The 22,970-nt window shown below is 45.1% G+C and overlaps 3 protein-coding genes across 3 annotated transcripts; 2 read left to right on the top strand and 1 right to left on the bottom strand.

Annotated features, from left to right (window-relative positions):
* The first annotated feature begins 14,598 nt into the window (after positions 1 to 14,598).
* LOC118507372 (carbohydrate sulfotransferase 11-like) lies at positions 14,599 to 15,935 on the top strand. The gene is made up of 2 exons (XM_036045814.1): positions 14,599 to 14,823; positions 14,901 to 15,935. Exons 1-2 carry the CDS (start codon positions 14,625 to 14,627, stop codon positions 15,629 to 15,631), a joined length of 930 nt encoding a protein of 309 aa, XP_035901707.1. The 5' UTR covers positions 14,599 to 14,624; the 3' UTR covers positions 15,632 to 15,935.
* Positions 15,936 to 16,039: 104 nt separating this feature from the next.
* LOC118507371 (carbohydrate sulfotransferase 8-like) lies at positions 16,040 to 17,334 on the bottom strand. Its single transcript, XM_036045813.1, has 2 exons — positions 16,945 to 17,334; positions 16,040 to 16,863 (listed from the first exon to the last, which is right to left on the bottom strand). The coding sequence occupies exons 1-2, from the start codon at positions 17,192 to 17,194 to the stop codon at positions 16,127 to 16,129; spliced, it is 987 nt and encodes a 328-aa protein (XP_035901706.1). The 5' UTR covers positions 17,195 to 17,334; the 3' UTR covers positions 16,040 to 16,126.
* An 859-nt stretch (positions 17,335 to 18,193) lies between these two features.
* Positions 18,194 to 22,806, top strand: LOC118507369 (trimethylguanosine synthase). Its single transcript, XM_036045810.1, has 2 exons — positions 18,194 to 18,307; positions 18,480 to 22,806. The coding sequence occupies exon 2, from the start codon at positions 18,515 to 18,517 to the stop codon at positions 21,704 to 21,706; it is 3,192 nt and encodes a 1,063-aa protein (XP_035901703.1). The 5' UTR covers positions 18,194 to 18,307; positions 18,480 to 18,514; the 3' UTR covers positions 21,707 to 22,806.
* The last annotated feature ends 164 nt before the right edge of the window (positions 22,807 to 22,970 follow it).

The following is a 22,970-nucleotide window of genomic DNA, read 5'->3' as shown; positions in this document are numbered from 1 at the left end:
TCTCGAGGTTGTAGTGCCAAGGAAGAAGAAGAAGATTATATTTCGGTTTGGATTGTGACGATTTTTAATAGGAGATCTAATACTGATTGCTTAATTAATTCTGCATACTGGTGATGGGAATATTGGCTCCCACCAACTCCAGTAAAACGTGGTGAAGGTTCTGCTCCAGCGCCAGTTCCACTCCGACCGCTCCGACGACTCCGGAGCCGGTACCTCATCCACGGCTCCGGAGCTGGCACCGCACTAACGCCTCTGGTTTAGGGCATCATACAGTGTATAACAGAGCTATAAGGCCACTAGTTTTTTAAGAATAACTAGAAATGATGAAGACATAGGTAAAAATAATGTTGAGCAAATTTGTAGGAACTTTTTTGCATATTCTTACGCACACTAATACATTTTTTTTCATTGGGTTGAAAATTGCTTCATGTATCATAACTATCAGGCCTCTTACGAAAATCCATCGTTTATGATGCAAATCAGCATTTTAAAATTCGATAAAAATTACAGATAGTAAGAAAAGCTCAAAAATAATGTAAAACCCTTTTTTTATGTTAAGTTCAGGGAACCCTGCGATGTAATTATTGGAATTTTTATTTCGTATATTTTGATTAAAAGTTTATTCAATCGCTTCTTTTGATCCCATTTTTGAGCATATGAAACTACAAAAATTATCTTCCCAGGTCCAGTATCCATAACAAGTCCAGGATATTTATAAATGCAGTGAGAAATGACTCTTTTTTGGGATATAAATTGCTTTAAGTTTGTCGAGAGTATCGAATACCAAAGGTAAAAGTATACAAAATTTGGACATAATGAAGAATTTCAGGGAATACCAAAACTATTTTTTATATAGCTCCAAAGCAGTTGATGTGGTGCCGGCTCCGAAGCCGTCGGGATGAGGTCGGAGCCGGCTCCGGAGCAGTAGGAGCGGAGCCGGCACCGAAGCTCCCATCACTACAGCATACCCTCAATAAGCTTCAGCTAAGGTATACCATTAATTGCAATATTATGTATCTAAATTGTAAATCCATTTGTGTAAAAGAGATGTTTCACTTCGTATCCTTGCGATCAGTTATTGCTGTTGTTGTTATAAATAATTAAATATCGTATCTTTTTCAGTCCAGTTTAATACATCATCACGTTTGAGAAAAAAGTTAAATATTACGGTGTACCACACGCGTTGTCAGGACAATGCGAATGCCACGCTTCAAAAAATCCGAACCCTTGCAGATGAAACCTTGCCCCCGAATTCAATGCAAATGATTTGTGTTTCGGTCGATAAACACAATACAATTCGGTTTTAATCTGTGGTACGACAGAACCGTTTCCTCAATTCCGCAAAATGTCTAATGAGTGTGATGCTGTTATGCAGCGCCAGTCGGGGACCAAACACTTCTCTACATCGGCCAGATCGCACTGCAGATGCTGTGGAAACGTGAGCCCTAGAGTGAGTGAGCTTCTTGCATGCAGTAAAAGCGCACCTGAAGCGTAGCAGTGCACAGAGCAGGTGGAAACGAAGTTTCGAGATTGTTTCGGATCGAGCATATGAGTTTGCATTCATCAGTGCTGGTGCTCGGCAAGAAAAATACGATGCGTTGATACATGTGCACACTTCTAACTTTGGTGTTATCCGATACAAAAACGGGTTCATGTTGTCCACATGCACCCCGGAAGGAGCAGTAGGAACAGGGGAGGGAGGGGCACCGGCCAAGGGAAATCGGATACAGACACGACAGATGACGTACAGAAGTCGGATTGGATTCTAGCGATAAATGGGCATGCAGTGAATAAGTAATGGCATGACACACATGCTTCTCAATTTTTCGTCCATCCAGCATCGCAAATTGGGTGTTGGCAATGTTCATTGTCGAGGGGGCGGTTGGTGTTTTGTACGTGGCCCCGGTGTGTGTTTGTGCGAGTAGTGTTTCTGGCTGGTTTGCAAATTTTTGCTGAAGCACAACTTGTTTTGATGCTGAAATAATGTGTAGTGCAAGAGCTACGATTATGCATATGGAGATTATTGTGAATATTTGAATGTTTCGTGCTTCTTTTCGCCAATGGTGATTTGTATTGTTTTTAGGGACGGCTCTGAACATGCAGCATCAGGATGGACACATTCAATGCAACAATGGCATTAATTGTTATTTTATTATTAGACCTATTGCATGCCTCGGGGGCCTTGAAATTGTTTTGCGGGATATTCGGAACATTTTGAATATAAAATAATTTCGAATTCTCAAACTTAAACATGAACCACGCTCACGTGCAAAATCGGCTGTTAAGTATTCAAATTTATTTTTCAGCCTACTGTCTGTCACCAGAATCTTTTGCATTCGTTTTGTGTTGTAATATACTCTGACCATTCATTCCGGTACACTTGCCACGTGTATCTGATCCTGTTGAGTTCGATATCGGCTAGGTAAAACAAAAACAAAAAGTGGGAAAGAGTTGATACATTTAAAAAAATCGTAAAAAGCATTCTTCAACAGTATCGCATAACCTCTTTGTCCGTTTGAAACGAATACTATTATTGCTGAGTCGAGCGATTTTTTTTTGTCTTTTGAACATTATTACGAATCGATTGATCTTGTTCTTGATACAGGAAATGAATCGTTTAAGTGAAAACAATGAAGGCTCAATTTTATTGCGTTCCAGACTTTTTCTTGTTAATCTAAATTTTTAATATAATTTTTTGGGTTCGAAGTAGCCGCTCAATTTAATAAAAATTATTGTTCCTTCTTAAATTAGAATTTTGTATTACTACAGCCGGTATCGCCCAGTGGTTAACTGCTTTTACCAATCGTTAAAAGTTGTTTTTAACCAAGCGTTAAAAGTTGTTTTGTTAAATCAAATTCATCTGGTGTTCATTTTGGATCAAATTAACGATCGTTATAGCATCATACGTCTTGTCGTCTAATGCATATAAAAATGTCCAGCAGTACCATAAACGAACGAAACCTACTGTTGTAGTCTTATAAAAATGAACCCATGAAGGATGGTCCCGTCTCTGTTGCATCTCGCGCTATCGTCGAGACAAACCAAATACTTTGATGATGGTTCTTGAAGGATCGTCTTTCTGTCTATCTTTAGTTCTCTAATCAAGCTCACGGTCATCGATGCGCTCTGTTTCCATCTGGATGGGATGTGATTGAATTACTCGTTGCAGTCAAGAAGAACAAAGAATAAAATTCCTTTCTCATAACGTAGTATGTGTACCTCCATGAAACGAAATTGCTCCTTTTCAGTGAATCCTAGCTTTCTACAATAGTTGCGATAGTACATTCTCTAGCTTCCAAGCATATTCTTTTCTTCATTCAGAGACACTTCACAGTTCAAGAAATTTTGCAGATGGTGCGCTATAATAACGATAGGGTTTAATCTTTTAATACGCTGGTAGTGGGTCCTGGGCGTCTAAAGAATCAATAATCTCGACCAAAATTAAACTCATCAAGGTAAACTTCGGTTTCGTCTACCAGTAGATCGTTTATAGGAACGTGTGGCAACTTTCCGATGTCTTCAATTGCGTCCAGAAATACGAGTAGTGGAGCCTTGTACTCCAGAAAAGATCTAAAAGACTGATGTATGTCGTGCTATCCGAGGAAGCAGCCTCATGCTTTGGAAACAACATGACCTATACATTAAGGATTAGAACATAGCCTAGACAACATATGGACGAAGGAACGATCTCCTTAAATTTCATAGCAATAATTGAAGCCTTATTTATTAGGACATTTAAGGAGTGATCGAATATAAAAATCATCCCGATCATCTGTGTCCTACATAATCTGCCCATCGACTCGTGAGAGACCGGAAAAGCTCACTGGAAAAGGTCCCTTCCGATGCATCCTTTATGCCCGGAAAACCCTCGAACCCAGAGGGTGTTGGGAGTAAACGACTGCCTTAAATTTATCGATCGAACGATACAATGCCGTTTCTATGACTTTTCTACCGACTGTTAATTTTACTTTCGCGACGTTAAACGATTACTTTCGCGATACCTGCTAACGTTTAAACCTTTTTATGTATTTTTTGTAAATGATTACTTGCTTCATAAGTGTTGTTTAATATTTTATACATATTTTCTATTGAGGTTATTTGGATTTTATGAACACGTTTTCCTAGTTACAAATAACGTTCAGAGCAAAAGTTAATTCGTTGGTCTACTTTTTAGTTTAGCATACATTTATTTCTATCATTAACCGATAATCATGTGTGTGCTCCACAACTTCCATCCAACACACACACACAGGAAAAAAGGAACACACATGGACGGGAGGGTTTTTTTTATTTAAACAACCGAACAAAAGGATATACGAGTGAAAGTCACCGAAAACTACGGCTGTACGGATGTAGAAGGATGTGCATGCTGCTTCCCTTTTCTTTCGCCCTCTCTCTCTCTCTTCCTGTTCCTGTTCTGTTTATATCCCTCCATCGGCACACAATTTGCAAAGAGCGACCGAACAAAAAGTTGAACAAAGTTTTGCGCCTTGTTGAGCATTTATGAGGTGAATGAGAGTGACGAAAAACGCATCTAACCAGAGTGGCCCGCGTGTTGTGGCCGTAGGTTAGGAGGAGGTGCATAACCCACCAAAAAAGAGGCGAAAACTAAATCAACCACCGTTGCTGGGCCGGGTCGGGCCGACCGTGCCAGTAGTGAATGGAAAACACGGCCGTAAGCGCGTGTGCATCGGAAAAGTCCGGTCTCATGAATTTGTTTTCCACTACTTTTGCCGTCATGTTTGACGAATTGCGAAGGAAAAACCCGGGAAACAAATGTGGAACAAGCGCGGATATGAAAATTGGACAAACTTTTCACGATGCCCCGTCGTCATGTTGCTGTGCCACCAGCGCGCTTCTCGTCGGGCTGTACGATATCTGTTTCCTACCTTCTTGTGTCAAGCTTTTTATTTTTGCTCCATTTTTTTCTGCTGTTGGTTGCTTTCGTTAATTCTTTCTCTACGATCACCAGCTTTTGTTAAAGGTTTTGCATCTTTCATCTGCTGCCCGGTGCCTTTATTTTTGAGTTGTTCTGTTACCGTGGGTAACAGCAGCAGGTAGGGGTGTAGCAGTAAGGTTGAAATCCTGGATCAAATAAAGAAACGGGGGGGAAAAAAAACCTAAATTGTTCCCTAACAATAGGGGCTCCCGACAATAGATTACTTGAGGTGAGTAATATTCCTTGCCCACAGACAATCACAAACAATCATACACCGGCAAGAAAATAAATGTGCATGCATTTAGCAGAAGAAAAAGGGATAAGCGAACCAATGTCGACTTTTACCGACTGGCATATAATTATAAATGGTTTGGAAGACAAAACATAAAAACAAATCTTCAACGGGCAGAAGAAAGTAATGTAATGAACGTAAATTAATGATAAACGGCGCAGAAAGGAAGAAAAGAATATTTTAAACTTAAGTTGAACAACAAGTTTTACTCTACACCATTTGACGTGTGTGTGTATGGCGTAATTTCCAGTTCCAGCGACTCAAAACTAAAATTATTCATTAGAATCCGCACACTCAATTTATATCCCCCTTCAGGAGTATACAGATAATAGAGACATGGACTCTGTCCAACGCTAACCAAGGAGTTTGAGAAAAATACTGCTCAGAAATATGTTTTGACTTCGACAAACGCAGGCTCACAAGACAAACCCTATTATAAATCAGTTATATAGCGAAACATTTGTTCTTGCTCTGATGACAAGAAGTTAGCAAATCTTGATTTATTACGCAGTATAACGAAAATGCTACTTTGTGACGCATTGGTCAAGCTTACCAGGTATAATAGAACGACAATGACCTACATCTTGTGTCAGATAAAGGCAGGCGGTAGGGCTCTGTACTAGCATCAAGGGTGTCTCTTCACGTAAGTCTGGCGCTAGAGAGACTTTAATTCAGATGCAGATATACATCATTAATTTGAGGCCTTGCCATGTACCAAACGATCATCTTACAAGCGGTGCAAAATTTCCGTTTGGAGATAATTGAGGCGATACCTAAATTGATGGTGGCACCACCCAATAAACCCTCCTAACAACTACTGATTAGCGCATACGACGATAATATCTAAGCCGTGTTCTAAATAGAAGTTACGTAGAAGAAGTTTGAACCCTGTTTGTGAGGTAGGACGACAAACGAACCGGGAAAAGGACGAGTTCTATGAGCGCCGCGAGCTCTCTTGGACAGCGAATAAGGCTTGTCATGAGGATGGCACCGAACAACCCAGCTCGAGTAGTCGGTTTTGAGATCATCCGGCTAAATGGACGGTATATTGGCTTGAAAGACGATGTAGACAGACCACTAACAGTATCGAGGACACCATGTCAATCATGTAAGTAATAGTGACCCGAAACCCATTTTGGCTCGTGGGCTCATTCACATGCAATTTTTTGTTCTTTTTCGTCAACACTTCTATTTTAAGCGCCCTGCACATAATTGTAACACCCGCAGCAGATTCGCCAGGAGACTTTCTGGGTGGAATTCGAATACAGTGCTGCCTTGTGCAAGACTGGCGCCACATCCATTCTACCGACGAGCCATCCTTCGGTGAGTGAACTAATTCATATCCTGAAAATTGTGATATAATGTGTTATTAAATTTTAATCACGATCACCTATGTGCCGGTATGTTTCGATGCGGGCCGGAGTGATAGCATTCGCGCACTACGGACCATCTGTTTAACGTGGCTGGTGTGTACTAGCATCTAACGGGCTAAAGTTTTAATTGACTAGTTGCTTAAAACCCAAAGCAAAATGGAAGCAGCTTCTGTTACGTTAACGCAACTTTTTTAAACTATTTTCAACAAAATTAGTAGTATGTTTTGTTTAAAGTGTCAATTTAACTTCACACCGGTGTTATGTTTCAAGCATGAACAAAAAACTGTCATTGTCGATTAAGCCGCTTCGTATTCGTAGAAATTATGCTCACATGCTACCTGGCTGCGTTGCAGCTCGGCACCGTGGATGATTTAATGGGCATGTTTGAATTAATAGTACCGATTCGGGTCAATATACCGATCTGCCGGGTAGCGGAGACAAAGCAACGTGCAACAGAAACATTGTGAAATTTCAGCACGTATCAATGCGAGAGTCCGTATTCCTGAAGTCAGAAAGCGGAAATAGCGAACGGTATCAAAAGCCATTAGTGTATTGAAATTGGATCTGGATGATGAAATAATTGAACGTGCAATTGAATGTTCGACCGAGGGGTTTTAGCTCGGGCGAGTTTCGCACGATTGAGACAGCAGCAGCAGCTGGTGCAATAATGACTCGGTTTGGAGGCGGAAAACAGAATTGGGAACGATCGGTATTATCGGTGGTTTTCCGCTAGGTCATAATTACGATCGATCAAAGCGTTAAAGAATTAGAATGTCAATGAATTGATACTACACGCGAGCGGGAAACGATAAAAGTGTTTTGAAAGGATTCATGCATATTTGAAAAGGCTGCGCGGGAAAAGCCTCCGGGCACGAGTTGGCGCCAACCAAAGCTCACGCACCACGGGGATAGGATCGGTGAGCGTCAAAGTTAACGGCGGTTGCTTTTACTTTCCTTTTATTAATAATAATTAATTATTTTCAGAAAGCGCTATTGAGCAACTGCACGCCCCTTTTTAAAAGATTATTATTAAAAGTGTTTTAAACATACCTTGCTGCTGCTGCTGCTGCTGCTGCTGCTGGCTGTTGGTTCGTTCATTGCATTTAGCAAACAAAACAACCAGCCATATGAGCTTATGCAGCACCTTGCTGCTTACCTTTTGCCAGCTAAATTATTCTCGGCAGCTGCAAAATTACATTTTTTGTTTGCATCCTCTTCTCCATCCACGTTAAGGCGGCCTGTTATCTCAGCTAAACTCTTTTCACTCTCGTTGGCTTACCTCTTTGCTTGTTTTGCAAGGAAACATACAAGAGTCTGCTTTGTCTGGTGAGTGCTTTTCGGTGAGGTTTTCTCCCATTTCTCGTTTTCATTTTTTTGTTTTGTTCGTCTACCACTGCTTCAGAGCCATTTCCATTAGGTGGATACTATCAAAACAACAATGCAAATGAGATTATATACAGTGTATATCGTCCATGTTTGCCGACGCTCCTCTAGTGCCATTCCGCAGCCATTCTAAACCCGAATATCCAACCGTAATGAGTTTGTTGTGCAGTGTCGCTTTGGTTTCTTAGTGTGTTGAAGCGTATCTTCTACCTTCTTCCTGTTGATTACGGTTAAAGGATTTGGAAGCAGTGGGGACGGCGGCGGCAATGGCGACGAATGGCGAAGGCCGGCGAAAGACATGCAAACGATGGCACACCGGACAGGGCTCTGGTTTTCAATCTCTGGGATATAGCCATAGTGCTCAACCGATTCTACACGTGCAAGTCTATTTCACATCGTTCATCATTTGCATCGTTTAAGTGATCATCACGGCTGGCGCAGGATGGACGAAGTGTGTGCAGGGCAGGGCATTTGAAGAACGTTCGAGTGTTTTTGAGCCTTTTTTTTTAATTGCTCTCTATCAGCCAACGATTCAAACTATCCAACCGACCGACCGGTACTTGGTTGCTTGGTTTGCCTCCATTCACTCATTGGGACTTTAACATTGACATCCAGGCAGCAGTGATTAAAAGTGCAGAAAGATTGTTTCCTTATCGCTATTATTAGCTGCGGTTTATATAGTGTTTTTTAGGTTAAGTCTAAAATCTAAAGGGGATTAGCAGAAGCGTCTGACATAAACGGGCGGTTTGAGAATGTATGTTTTTTGCATGGCGATAATTTTATTTCAATTGTACGTACTGTTGTCATATTAAAAAGGTTTTGGTATTTTTAAGGCCTTTATTATAATTAATATTATTTATTAAAATTGTTTGCATCAAGGGCTTCAATAAAGTCAAATCTATCATAGGTAACACATATTCACAAATACAAGGAACAGGTCGAGGTGAGAATGTGGGAAGGCGGAATAACAGAACTTTAGGATGAGGATGACAAGAGGCGGAAAACATTGACAGAAACATGGTGATCAAACAGATCAAACCTACGGAACGCAAAGGGATAAGCAAGGGTGGACGTGCGCCGTGAGCGGTGGGAAGGAACATATGAATGAATATCTGCCAGAAGGGTGGGAGAGCCAATGTTGGAAAGGAAGGATGTTGGCTATAAATTATTTGCGGGCATGAGCATAACGATCCTCAAGTCTAACCAAACCCAGCAGCTGACATCAGAATATTAAGGCAAGGTAGCGTAGGAGTCGTTCGAAAAACGCCTGACGCCTAGTCGAGTGAACTCCATCTGCACCCTCTCCAACCTATTCATAGTGGTGACTCTGGCGGGTAATCCGCCATAAAATACAGAATTGGACGCACTCAGCAGCAGTACAGCGCTCCTAGACACGACGGTTCAACAATCTCAGTAGCCATACGAGTAATGAGACCCAACACCTTGCTAGCTGACAACGGAAGGAATGGTTCGACGAAGAATGCACTCGTGAATTATCCGTGAAAAATGCAGCACGCGCCCTCATGCGCCGTCAGAACGTGGAAAACTACAAACGACTGAGACAACAGACCCTGCTCTTCCAGGAAAAGCAGCGCCGTTTCGAAGAGTCAGATGAACAGCTGCTGGAGCAGCTCTCTCAGCCGGGGGACATTCGCTCGTTTTACAGGAGGTTGAAAGAGGCACGGAGTGGATTTGCTCCTAAAACGCGATGTGCCGGGACGCAGACCGATATCTCCTGACAGACGAGCGAAAGGTGATCGAAAGGTGAAAGTGCTACTTCGAAGGGCACCTGAACGGAGCAGAGACAGGAGAGGTTTGTAAAAGTAGCAGAACAAGCCAACAGCAGCAGCAACACAGCACCAACATTAGTGACAGCAATAGTGCAGAAGACGAAGTGCCTCCGCCATCTCTGGATGACATTGCCAGCGCCATCGAGTAGCTTAAAAGCAACAAGGCTGCTGCTAGTGATGGGCTGGCGGTCGAGCTCTTCAAGAAGGGGCCCGAGAGGCTTACCGTCGAAATGCACCAGCTGATCACGAGAATCTGAGAACAGAAAGAATTACCGGAGCAGTGGAAGCTGGGCGTCATTCATTCGTCCTCAATACCGCCTATAAGATCCTGTCCCAGATCTTGTTCTGCAGACTTGCCCCACTTGCTACGGATTTCGTCGGAAGCTACCAAGCTGGGTTTGTTGGAGGCAAATCCACCACCGACCAAATCTTTACTCTTCGGCAGGTCCTCCAGAAGTGCCGAGAGCGCCAGATCCCTACGCAACACCTCTTTATAGACTTTAAGGCGGCCTACGATACCATAGATAGGAATGAGCTATGCAACATCATGCAGCGGCACCACTTTCCTGGAAAGTTGATCCGGCTGCTAAGGGCCACCATGAACGGGGTGCAGTGCAGTGTGAGAGTATCGAACATGCTGTCGGAGTCGCTCGAAACTCACAGGGGTCTGAGTCAAGGGGACGGACTCTCCTGACTACTGTTCAATATAGCCTTGGAAGGTGTCATACGAGTCGCGGTGCTAGACAACGACATCCGTGGCACGATTCTCTACCGGTCTCTCCAATATCTTGGTTTCGCGGACGACATAGACATGTGTGTGAGGCGTACACCCGACTGAAACGTGAAGCAGCAAGAATTGGACAGATGATCAATGCGACGAAGACGAAGAGAGAGCAGCGTGTTAGTCGACGGCGACAATCTCGAGGTGGTAGAGGAGTTCTGCTATCTTGGGACTGTCGTAACTTCGGATAACGATGTCAGCAGCGACATCCGGAGACGCATTGTGCTGGGGAATCGTGCCTGCTACGGCCTTCACCGTCTGCTGAGATCCAGAAGACTTCGCGACCGCACGAAATGTGAGATCTATCGCACACTGATTCGCCCGGTGGTCCTATATGGCCACGAGTCTTGGACCATCCGAGCGGAGTATGCAAACGCTCTGGGCGTGTTCGAGCGACGCATCCTCCGGACCATCTTTGGCGGTGTGTTCGAGCATGGAGTGTGGAGGAGAAGGATGAACCATGAGCTTGCTGAGCTATACGGCGAACCGGACATCCTGACGGTGGCGAAGACCGGCAGGATACGATGGTTGGGCCATGTTATGAAGATGCCGGACTCATGCCCCGCCAAGAAGGTATTCTTCAGCGACCCTCAGTTCGGCACGAGGCGTCGGGGAGCACAGCGAGTTCATTCTGGATCAGGTGAAGGGAGACCTGTCGGAGATCGGGAGCCTACACGGATGGGAAGTTGCAGCCAGGGATCAAGTTTCCTGGAAATTTATTCTTGACCGGGCCATGTCACGACGACGTGCTTTTTAAAAGAATAGGTCATCTTGATGATGATGATGGCCTTGCTAGCTCTCTCGCAGGACCGAGTTGAGATGCGGCCCGCAGGACTATTTGTCATCCAGCTGGGACACCCCAAGGTCCCTGGCCAAGGAAACTCGCGAAAGCGTTGAGTCGTAGAGTAGATACTGGTGCAAATATAGAGTAGATACTGGTGAACAACCAAACGAAATTAAACAGCACTCCGAGACACAGAGAACGAGCCCGTTGGAGATGCACCAGTCTGCAAAAGCATCAGCATAGGATAGGAGGGAGTGGGAATCGTGGGACGAAGACACAGGATTATAGAGCTTCGGAGTCCAACAGACAATCATTTGGTGATAGCGATCTGATGCAGTCAGATGAAAAGAGATGGAAAGAGAAAACAACCAAGGACTCAAGACGCTACCCTGAGAAACTCCTGGTTTGCTGATGAAAAGGGTCAGCGAGAACCCCCTCATACAGGGTGAGGAGTATGAAGGGTCCTCCAGAAAGGAACAGAGCCAGAGAAGAACTCATTCACTCGAGCTATGTCATGAGTAGTTAATGTGTTACAAACAGTCGAACGCAGTTTTAAATTCGGTATAGATGACGTCAAACTGCCCACTGTGTGAGGAAACAGATCGATCATACATAATAGATAACACGCTCGAGGACTTTAGACACTGCACAAAGGATAACTATGGTATAGGGTTAAGGTTAATATGAGCTTTGGCGATCATTTAATACTGCGACTTGACTAAAAAACCGGTTCAGCAAGGTCCTACGGTCGTTTTTTGCCTTAAACATTCGATTAATCGCTTGGGTGATCAACGTTGCGAATTTCCTCGATCGGCGATGCACCATTAACTGATTTTCTTGAATGAATGATTTCCGCATGGACAGCTCCATCTCAACCATGGATGATAAGTTTTGCGCAAATTTGTTCACCTTGTCCAGGTGCTTTTCAAGTTTCCCAATGACAAAACCAACTGACAATAGAGCCTTGATTTTCTTGATAAGTTTCTGATGCTGCTAGAAGTATTCTTCGCAACGCTTTCGCTTGACCGAAATCAGTTTTTCGTCTTTCGTTGGAAATGGGAAGAAGTTTTAAAACTCGAAGCAGTGTGTAAAACGGTCAACAGAAAGTGCTTCACTAGTTCCAACTTTTTTGGCTCAGGGACAAATCTCTTAGCGGGCGAAAAAATCTTCAATTGCAGTTTGCTCGGATGTTTCTTGGCCAACTCACAATGCTGCAATGTTTTGGCTGTACATGCAATACATGGGCCCTTGCACGATTTTTGTTTTGTATCAGTCTTTTTTAATGCATTTGTTAGTATCAAGAAAGTGTACCGGCTAATAATATTCTTTATGATGTATTTGTGCCACGTACTATACTACAAATGTAATGTAAGCATTTAGTGTAGGTAAAACTCGACAGTTTTGTTAGAAATTCTTTAGAAGTTGAGAAATTGTAGGTATGAAATTTCATACAGTCGTTCGGTGCAAGATGGTGAGTTCATCGTACAGCTGGTAGAGCTCGTCATTGTAGCAGCTCCCCCATTGTCCTTCCACACATACGGGGTCATTATTTTTCCATTAGAAATAATACAGCTTCAGGGGCGGCCCGATAACCGGACGAAAACAGCGCCGATCTTCATAAGGCAGGACCGGGGTTCAAATCCCATCCGGACCATTCCCTCGTAGTGAGGACTGACTATCCATCTACGTGGTCTAGTAAGCCAGGAATGGCAGGCATGGCCTTCAGAGGTCGTTGAGCCTAGAAGAGAGTGAGCGAGAGAGAATACAACTTTAGGCAGGGAAGATGTACAGTAAGGTGACTGCACTTTTGAAGTCGTTCAAAATTTCATCTACCTAGGATGATGATGATGATGATGATGATAAGTCCCACATTTACCCCCCAACACAGTTTTGAGAAGGACGAAATTATCGTTAGGATGTTTTTACTCTGATGTTTTTAAGCTTAAAGGCTACGTTTTTAAGTAAAAAGGCTACGAGTAAGCAGTGGCATCGACTAGCATTCTGAAGAGTCTACCGATTGATGCGTCTAGGCTGTCCGACATGTTTCCACCGAGAAAACCGGTTCAAATTTCGTAACAATACTATTGTTCCTAGGTATTCTTTACAGAACAAACCGAGAACCACTTATTGCAACTGATTCACCGCATTTAAGAATGCCGCTGCAACTTCCGTATCCACTAGAATACCAACGAGAGGCATTAGGAACTAATTAAAGTTCGGAACTCTGGGCTCATCTGCGATGCGTGTGCTATGAACTTCAGATCCTCGTACTATTCTCTCCCCTAGATAAGCAGGCAATAATCCGTTCAGCAATCGGAATATAAAAGCCCCATGGTTTGATACACAATCCTCTGCTGTACAGACATCCATTGTGGAATATCTATCATTTCGGTGGACCGCGCACGTCGATCACTACCCAATATTAACCTTATAATACGGGGTTTTGCAACCTTTGATTAAAGCCTAACGATTTGTCCCTTATTGTCGAGAAACAGCAGAGTGATTTATAGAGGTGAACTTTCCGGACAAAATCGTGATCGTTCGCCTGCCACTACTTATCACTCCACACTTCATAGCCACTTTAGCGATGAGTCAATATGAGCATGGAACTTCAACTTGTCATCTAAAATAATTCCCTTAGTAGTTATGACGAGCTCTACGAGCTGTACGATCATCTCACCATCGTGCAGCGATTAAGACTCGCCAGGCTGCGGAGGGCTGATCATATCATGAGAATGACACCGGACGATCTAATCCTTACAGCGCTTTTAGACCCACGGATAGAGGAGGCGTGGTAGATCCAAATTGAGATGGAATGATGACGTTGATGAGACCATCAGAATGGCGGGAATAATGGAGTGGCAGACGATGGCGATAAATCGTGAGCGGTATCGAGGACTGTTGCTCAAGGCCAAGGCCGCGAAGTGGTTGTAGCGCCTGATAAGTAAGTAAGTAAGTAAAGTACTGTTTGATTATTATAATTTAGTATCTTGAATGTTTACCGCTCTATACACACACGCATTGCTGACAGTGTCCGTGTGATAAGTCATAAGTAATCCCAAACGCCAGTATCGTTCATCGCTCGCACAACAATCAAATCATTGTACATCTCCATTTTTTCAAAAATAGGTGAGCTAGATGTTTGCCTTTTGTTTTTAAACTACCTGCGATACACATAGCCGAACGTTACGCAAAAGATCACCTTCTAGCGTGAGATGCGCAGGGAAGCATTCCAGTTGCGCGGTTCGCCCAGCTCAGCTCAGTTACATCGCAGCTATCGAAATGGTAACACTGAACTGTTCGTTTTTAGTTCGATCGCAGCTTAAACGCTGCATAACGGCGACAATTGTCGTCGGTACGTTAGTATGTTTCTGTGTAGTGCTGCTCATGGATGGAACTGTAACGAAATCGGTCGAAGAAATAAATCGAGATCGTTTGTTGCATTTGCGGGCGGCCTGCGAGCGCACCAACAACGGAGGAAGTACGTGTTGAGCGAGCAGCAGTGAATGTGAACACAAGCTTATGCATTGCCGTTTTGTGTCCCTCTTTTATTTGTAGAATATACAATAGAAACGTCTTTCTACATTCACGTGAAAAACGAGAGCCTGTTGTACTGCCTGGTGTTCAAGTCGGGCACCACCACCTGGTTCTATAACATTAATCGATGGGCCGGCATCAGTGAGGAGAAGATACTGGACGACAAAACGGACAACTTTATGCTGGCCCGGCAAAAGTATCCTTGGGAAAATCCGCGCGTGCTGCTGACGAGCATGAAAAACACGTACACCTTCATCGTGGTGCGCGATCCGTTCGAACGTTTGATCAGTGCGTACGAGGAGCGGTTGCTTGGGCAGCTGCATCCGTACTATAAAAATCTATCGCATAAAATCTACAAACGCTACCACAACGATGGTAACGAGTACGGGGTACCATCGTTTCAGGACTTTGCCCGGTACGTCGTCGATCAGGCCCGCAATAGTCAACCGTCCGATCTGCATTGGCGACCGATCAATGATTTGTGTACGCCGTGCCTGGCGCGGTACGACTCGATCATCAAGATGGAATCGTTCGGGTCCGACTTGGCATACCTGACGAATCGGACGGGTTTGCAGGGGAAAATTAAACCAGCGCACATGAACTATTCGCGCCGCGATCCTTTGCATCGACTGATCGAAAAGTACTTTTCGCAACTGACCCAGCAACAGTTTGACGATCTGTACGAACTGTACCGGTTAGATTTTGAGCTGTTCCAATACTCACCCGAACGGTACTTGCAGTTTATTAAGTAACCTTCAAAGTGGTGGTGGTGCTGGTGTTCTAATGACTGAATTTTAAGCTGTGTGTTCATGGTAGCGAAAATAAAAGTAAATCGATTGATAAATGGGAAAACAATAATTGTGGCTGTTTCCGTGGAATTTATATCGATCGCGCGTAGCAGGAATACTTAAAACGCAAAAAAGAGATCGCGCAAGATAATCTTTTCAACATTTAAACGCTTTTAATATAACCTTTGTATAAAGAAATTAAACTAGCTAGTTGAGTTTAATTTAATGGTCTTTATTCATGTTTTCAAATAAATCTATATATAGCGTATCCTTCGATGATAGTTAGTGACGATGCTAACTGCGTTCGGGTTAATTGTTGTGTGGCCATTTTAAGTTCACATGATTAAAGGACGAAGTACGAAGTACGAATAAAACGAATAAAAACAGATTTCGTTCCACATTTATTCATGTTCCTGCACGTCTACCTTCGCTACGAGAGGGGGTGTCGCGGGTCGCCACTTACACTAGTGCTTTCGGTATTTGAAAGTATGTTTCCGCCGAATAGCCAAACAGCTCAAAATCCATCTCATAAATACTGTACAATTTGTCCATTTGCGCTCGCGTGATCTGTGAAAAATATTTCGCGGCCAGCGTCCGGACCGGCTCCTTTCGAACGTGATTTATTTGCGCCAGCCTCACGATTCCTTGCAATTTGGCAGCCTCTATCATCGCCGCCACGTCCTGCTGGTACGTTTCTAATTTAATTATGAAATCATACCTTGCCAGGCAGGGTGTGCACAGGTTGTTAATAGGGCACCAGTGAATGTCTAACGCAATCGTACCGTTATTGTGCCGCACGTCATCGAGAATGTACTGGACAAAGTCGCGAAACGAAACAGTGCCCTGTCCCAGGGGATGATACCGCCGGTAGATGGCCTGGGCAACGCGTGAATAGTACGCATTTTTTCTACTCGCCAGCCTGTCTTCAAATGCGCTCATTAACCGTTCGAACGGATGGCGGACGATAATGAACGAGAAAGAGTGCTGCATCGATTGCATCAGCGTAAGACGGTTTTCCTTGGGGTAGAACTTGCGCGCCAGGTACAGGTTGTCGATGTGCATTATCTCGTACTCCGAGTATCCTGCCCACGAGTTGAAGTTGTAAAACCAGCTGCTTGTACCAGCCTTAAACACTAAGCAATACACCAAACTGTGATTTTTGCTGTGCAGGTAGAAGGCAGGTTGAAGGTTAGTGTCTACAAATACAGATATAAAAATTCGTTGATTAGAATTGGCGAACATAATTGGTAACCAAAGCAAGCACCTAACAAACTTACGTCCTCCATTGTTCCATCGCTTGCAAGCATTCGCTAGATGGTCGAGCCTCCATCGGTTGATATCGGCAGCCGATCTTTCACCGAACTGATTGCGAATCAGTTCGAAGTTAAGGAAACAAATGACCACCGTTATTGTTGCAAAAATGCCGCCTATGCACGCCTGCACGTTAGATATGTTTAAGGCGAAGAGTTGGCATTTTAAACGCCTCTTTAGTTTGCGGCTCGCGAGTATGATGCACGACACACCCATGGCACTGAAACCTGTACTAATTCTAACCGTCTGGCTTCAGCGTTTCTTGGGAACGGCTGTCGTCTTGGAGCATTCGTTGGGACGCAGAACAAATGGCAAAAAGTCTAAGTGCTCTCGTTCGGCAAGTTGAATATTTCTTTCCCGTGTTTATGTCGTCTGTGCGAGACAAATCTACCACACTCTCATGTGAACAAATAGCATATTTATAAATAGCGCCTTGTTGTTCCTTTTTTTTTTTTGTTGGTTGGCGCACTGTTTTTGAGTTGTAGTATATCTCGCACGTGTCGCCAATCAGTTAACAATTGGATAATTCATTAGATCAGCAAAATTCCTCCTGACGTCACGATAACAGTAAACAGCTTCTATTTACTAAACTCTGTGGTTCAGTGTCAGCTAGTGCAAAAATTTAGTGCTCTGAATGGGGTCTCGTTTATTCAATGGCTGTGGTAAACCCGTACGAACCGGTATAACAAATAAAAATTCATGCTCTGTCCTCTGTTTTTGCGCGGTGAATCAATATGGACAGTTTAAATTGTTTGCTCAACTGATGATGTTGTGATTTGCCACAGTTTTTCGGACTAGAGGACTAAAGGACTAGACAGCCTATTAGTATCTGCTGCAAATCATGATGCACGTGAAGCTGGATAAGAATACTTAAAAACTACTGTGCTACTCGTTTTTGATACAGATAATTAGAACAGCTCAATTAAAGCCATCGAGGCTTGTGGTAGGAACATTGAAGAGATACAACCCACACAGGATTGCACTTGAATATTAAAAAAAAAGCTCAATAAAACTTTGTACTTCTCGTCTTTATTGTATCTTTGGAAACCAAAATAGGGTGAAGTTTTTTCTTTTAGAATAGTACTCACTCCAACGGAAACATTCTAATCACTGTACTAAAAAGAGCCTGCGAAATATTTCAACCCCCGGTTGCAACTGTCAACATGTGCTAAAACAGCACCTTTCATCGCGATGTCCTCTCAAACTTCGGCCATGTTCGGGTGTTTGTGTTTACATTGGCGCGAGTTGAGTTCTTGTGAATGTAAATAAAAAATGTCGATCTGAAAGGTACTGCAAACCAAAATCCCCTCCCAGTGGTGCTTTTTGATGGTAAGTAAAATCGCGTAATGCAAATCTTTTCCCACTGAAACAAGTTTCAGCGAAAACCCGTGCAGCCCAGCCAGAAGCGTGTGTGTGTGTGTGTAGTTGGCTGGGGGATGGGTGTTTCCAGAACCGAAGAAAGGCATTGGAACGGGACTAACACACACCTGTATTGTTTCAGCGCTGGTGGCAGTCGTGCAGCGGGACAAAAACACGATGAGTGCTTCCGAGGGTCACTGGGAACCCCTAGCAGAGATTTACCTGTCGCATCCGTTGGTGAAGGATAAGAAGAAAAGCATCTATTGCCTGTGCAGTCGTGTATTCATCAAAAACTACTACGATGTTTACGTGTCCACCCTGGAACGTGGTGATTCCGTGCCCTTGATTCCATCGATGGATACCATCGGTCAAACGGAGCCGTCGTCTTGCTCTCCGGTGGCTGTAAAAACGGCAGAATCTAAAGCTGCTGCTGCTGATGGCGTAGCGCAAAAGGTACAATATTTGGCTGGGGGTCATACACCCGACGAGCTGCTGGATGTGCTGGATCGCGCTGAGGTGGACGACGTGTTTATCGAGGAACCATTGGTAAAGCAGCTAAGCTTCGGGCGGGATGGTGTGCGCAAAATGCCTTCCAAGTGGGGTGATCGCGATGCGGGCACTACCAGTGACGCCAGCTGCTACTTCAGTGCCAGTGCTAGCCACTCCGATACCAACTACTGCAGCACCGATGAGCACGAGCACGTGCTGTACGCTTCTGGCGCAGGTTCGCAAAACGTGGCGACGGGTTTGAAGACGACGGGCAACTCCACCACCACCGTGAGAAGTTTTGTAACATCCGGGCTACACTCCAGCGATAGCGGTGCTGACCTGTCGGAACGAATCCATGAACGGAAACTATCGCTCAAGGATGAGCTGCTCGAGAGCGGTCGGACGAATAGCGACGATAACGAGCGCAATGCGGGATGTGGTGGTGGTGGTGGTGGCGGTGGGCATGTGCCATCCGCTGCATTAATGGAACGTAACAACAGTCTTCCGGAGGCATTCGGACGGGAAGATCTGCACGATGCATGGGAAACGTACTGGAGCAAGCACGGTGAAGCAATAATCTGGGCGTCTTGGATCGAAAAGTACAGTGATTACATCAACCCGGAGTACCTGGAGCCGGAAGATCACGACCAGGCCACCGGAACCAATACACCGCACGACAAAAGTGAAGCCACACCGGGGACCGCAACCGAGGTGGATAAAGACTTTTCGTTCGACAACGATGCAATCACGACCACCAGCATGCAAATCGTTGTGTCCGCCTGTTCACCGCATCCCTACACAAAGTCCACCTATCAATCGGCACACTGGCCCTTGCCTTTCGGTGACGGTGCAGCGGGAGGCAGTGGCGGTGGCGGCGGTACCGGAGACGATGCGCTTTGGTGCGCGCACCGTTCCGGTAGCTGCGAAAATGAAGCGCTCCTAAGTCCGCGGTGCGATTCGGTTACGTCGAGCATACCGCTTACGGTAGGCACTACCGATTCCATGACCAATGTCACGCGCATGACAATTTCTAGCTACGACTTTTGTAGCTCCAAGGTAAGCTCGGATAGCTCGAATCTGTCCGAGAGTCTCAGCTCGGAAATGTCCAACGAAAGCTCGAACAGCTCCGATATGCTCGAAACGGAGTATCTGGTCGGTGGTGGGAATCGAACGACCGGAGCACCGATACCGCCCGACGAAGAGGCGGCGATGGATGGCGAGCAGTACTGGCAAATTCTGTGGCAGCAGCACTTCCAAGAGCTGTACGCCAAACAGTACCACCACTTTATGGCCGAACACGCGCACGACGATCAGAGTACGGGTTGCGGCGAACGAAGCACAAACTCCAAGTACCACAAGCGAAAGCGCAACAGCAATAGTGGGGCAAACCGGGGCGAGCCAGCCCCCCGTTCCTACCACCAGCAGTTCCAGCAGTCGGAACATCAGCTACCCGAAATGGTAGCGGAAATGCGTCTATCGCAAGCGGAAGATGCGACCGACGAGCCTAAGGATGGGCAGGACGAGCACCCGAGCAGCAGCAGCAAAGACACGCAAGCTGCCAAACCGGCGGAATCGGTTGAAGATCTTACGACGGTGCTGCAATCGTACGGTTTACCGACGGCATTCGGGAAACCGGCAGGGGACGGAGGCGACGATAGACCACCGAACGAGAAACCAGTCAATCTGAAGCGCAGCCACGAGAGTGATAACGAGGAAACGCCGAAAGAACGCTTGAAGGCGGCCTTCGAGCTGATGGGATACTGTTTCTCCGATCCGGCAAACGAAACCGAATCGATCATAAACATCTCCGGCGAGGTAGTGTACCGCAAGAAGCACATTCGGTTGCACAATCGGGTGTTGAAGATGAAACACCACAAACCGAAGCACACGTACTTCGACGACGATGGGAACGAGCTGCCGGCAGCAGGCGGTATCGATAAGGTGGACTCTGCCGCTCCGGAAGCACTGCTGCTTCACACCTCTTCCGACGACGACGATGAAACCAATCCTGGCACGGTGGGGAGAGCTAGCGTACGCTCGAGCACGATTCTGGAGTATAATCAGCTGCCGGTCACTATCGAGCGGGACGTTGACTCGCTGGAGAGTGGTGACGGGCCGGGTGAGACGGGTGTGATCGACCCACCAGCGCTTGCATCGAGCGAAAGCGGATGCACCCTGCCTGCGCTAGCGAGCACAAAGAAGGAGAAGAAAAAGAAGCGCAAAACCAAATTTGTGGCCAGTCTGCCAGCGGACATTGCGAACGATCGGTCGCTGCTAAAGTACTGGTACAAGCGGTTCTCCCTATTTTCGCTGTTCGATTCGGGCATCCGGCTGGATCGGGAGTCTTGGTTTTCGGTCACACCGGAGAAGGTGGCCGCACACACGGCCGAACGGTGCCGCTCGGACCTGATTGTCGATGCGTTCTGTGGGTGCGGTGGCAACACGATACAGTTCGCGTTCAGCTGCCAGAAGGTGATCGCTATCGATATCGACCCACGGAAGATTGAAATGGCCAAACACAATGCGACGGTGTACGGGGTGGCGGACCGGATCGAGTTTATCGTTGGCGATTTTATGCAGCTGGTGGATCGATTGCGGGCCGACGTGGTGTACCTTTCGCCACCGTGGGGTGGTCCCGGCTATCTGAAGGAGGAAGTGTACGATCTGGAGCAATCGCTGTTGCCCGTGCCGGCCACCCAGCTAATGCAGGCTGCCCAGCGTGTGAGTAAAAACATTGCCCTCTACTTGCCGCGTAACTCCAACACGCAGCAGCTGACGATGCTGGCCGGACCGAACGGAGCGGTAGAAATCGAGCAGAACTTCCTCGACCGTAAGCTAATCGCACTGACCGCCTACTATGGGGAGTTGATCAACGAATAGAGCGGGTTAATTGCATTTTGTGACGCGCGCGCGCACGATCACAGTAGTGTATCAGCCAGAAGAAACACCAACCGACACGACACACAGTCAGTCAGTCAGTCAGTCAGTCAGTCAGTGAGTACCGATGAGGCACTGACTGCATTCCGCAATTTTTAAAACCGTCGATGCTACAAGGGGCGACACACAAATGAGAGGTTATTTGTCTGCTTTGCAGCTACTAGACAATGGCCGACATTATTCGGGTCGAATAATAGTAATATGATGGCCGTGTTTTTGAAGTAGCTGTTGTTGTGGCACACGTACTAAGGCAGTAGAAGAGCAGTTCTTTTCGAAAAACCAGTGTTCCATGTTCTCTGCATTGGTAGTGAACTAAGCTGTGGTGCAAACGCAAAATTGGACAGCGAAAAAAAGAAGAAATTAGCTGGATTAAAAGGCGATTTTTGAGATCAAGAAATGAAAATTAATTCGTATAGGACAAAAAGGCCAACCAGACAGGAAGAATGATGTCTGGCTTCAAAAAATAATTTTAATGATTTCTACTAACTCGTAGCATATATCGGGTCGATATCATCGTCTGTCCTGAATTAGAGACTTTTTTTGCCTTTTTTCTCATAAGTTCAGAGCTTCTTCGGGGAGTACTTGCTATATCTGTTTTCTTTCTGGAACGTAAAAATCGTCTCAACTTTTTGAATGTCCAGATTAGCAGTTTTGCGATGCCCAGCACATTTACTACTATAGCACTATTTTCATTAGGACAATCTTGAGTATATGGTACTTGACCAATAACTAATATGCAAGTTAGGAACGTTTATGCAAGATGGATTGCGTTTGAGCTTTCGTTAGGAAAAAAAAACAATACACTTAGGTTAGTGGTTTGTGTTCGTGTTTGAATAAGTTTCTTCGAAAGTTTAGAGAATCGTATATCTTAAAGCAATTTTGATTTTCGGTGTGCATTGAACGAGAGAAAATCGATCGAGATGGTAGTAGTAGTAACTGTAAGACACAAAAACTTGAACGACAAACGTAATGAATTAACACACACACTATTACTATTAAAATTGATCAAAAACGGTAATAAAACTTACTTTATTTCAACATTACGCCTGTTGGTCTGTTTGGCCCTTATGGTCCAGTTCCGAAAGGGTTGTTTATCTTTTTTTACTGTGTTTCGTGTGTGTGTGTGTGTGCGTGTTTAGCTGTCGTGAAACGAGCCATCTCGTGTCTCTCCTGATGATTGGCCCGTGTGAAGGAAGTTCATGTTCAA

The sequence above is a fragment of the Anopheles stephensi genome, chromosome 2 (assembly GCF_013141755.1).
Source record: "Anopheles stephensi strain Indian chromosome 2, UCI_ANSTEP_V1.0, whole genome shotgun sequence".
Classification (NCBI taxonomy): domain Eukaryota; kingdom Metazoa; phylum Arthropoda; class Insecta; order Diptera; family Culicidae; genus Anopheles; species Anopheles stephensi.
This window is presented reverse-complemented; position numbering and strand designations above follow the sequence as displayed.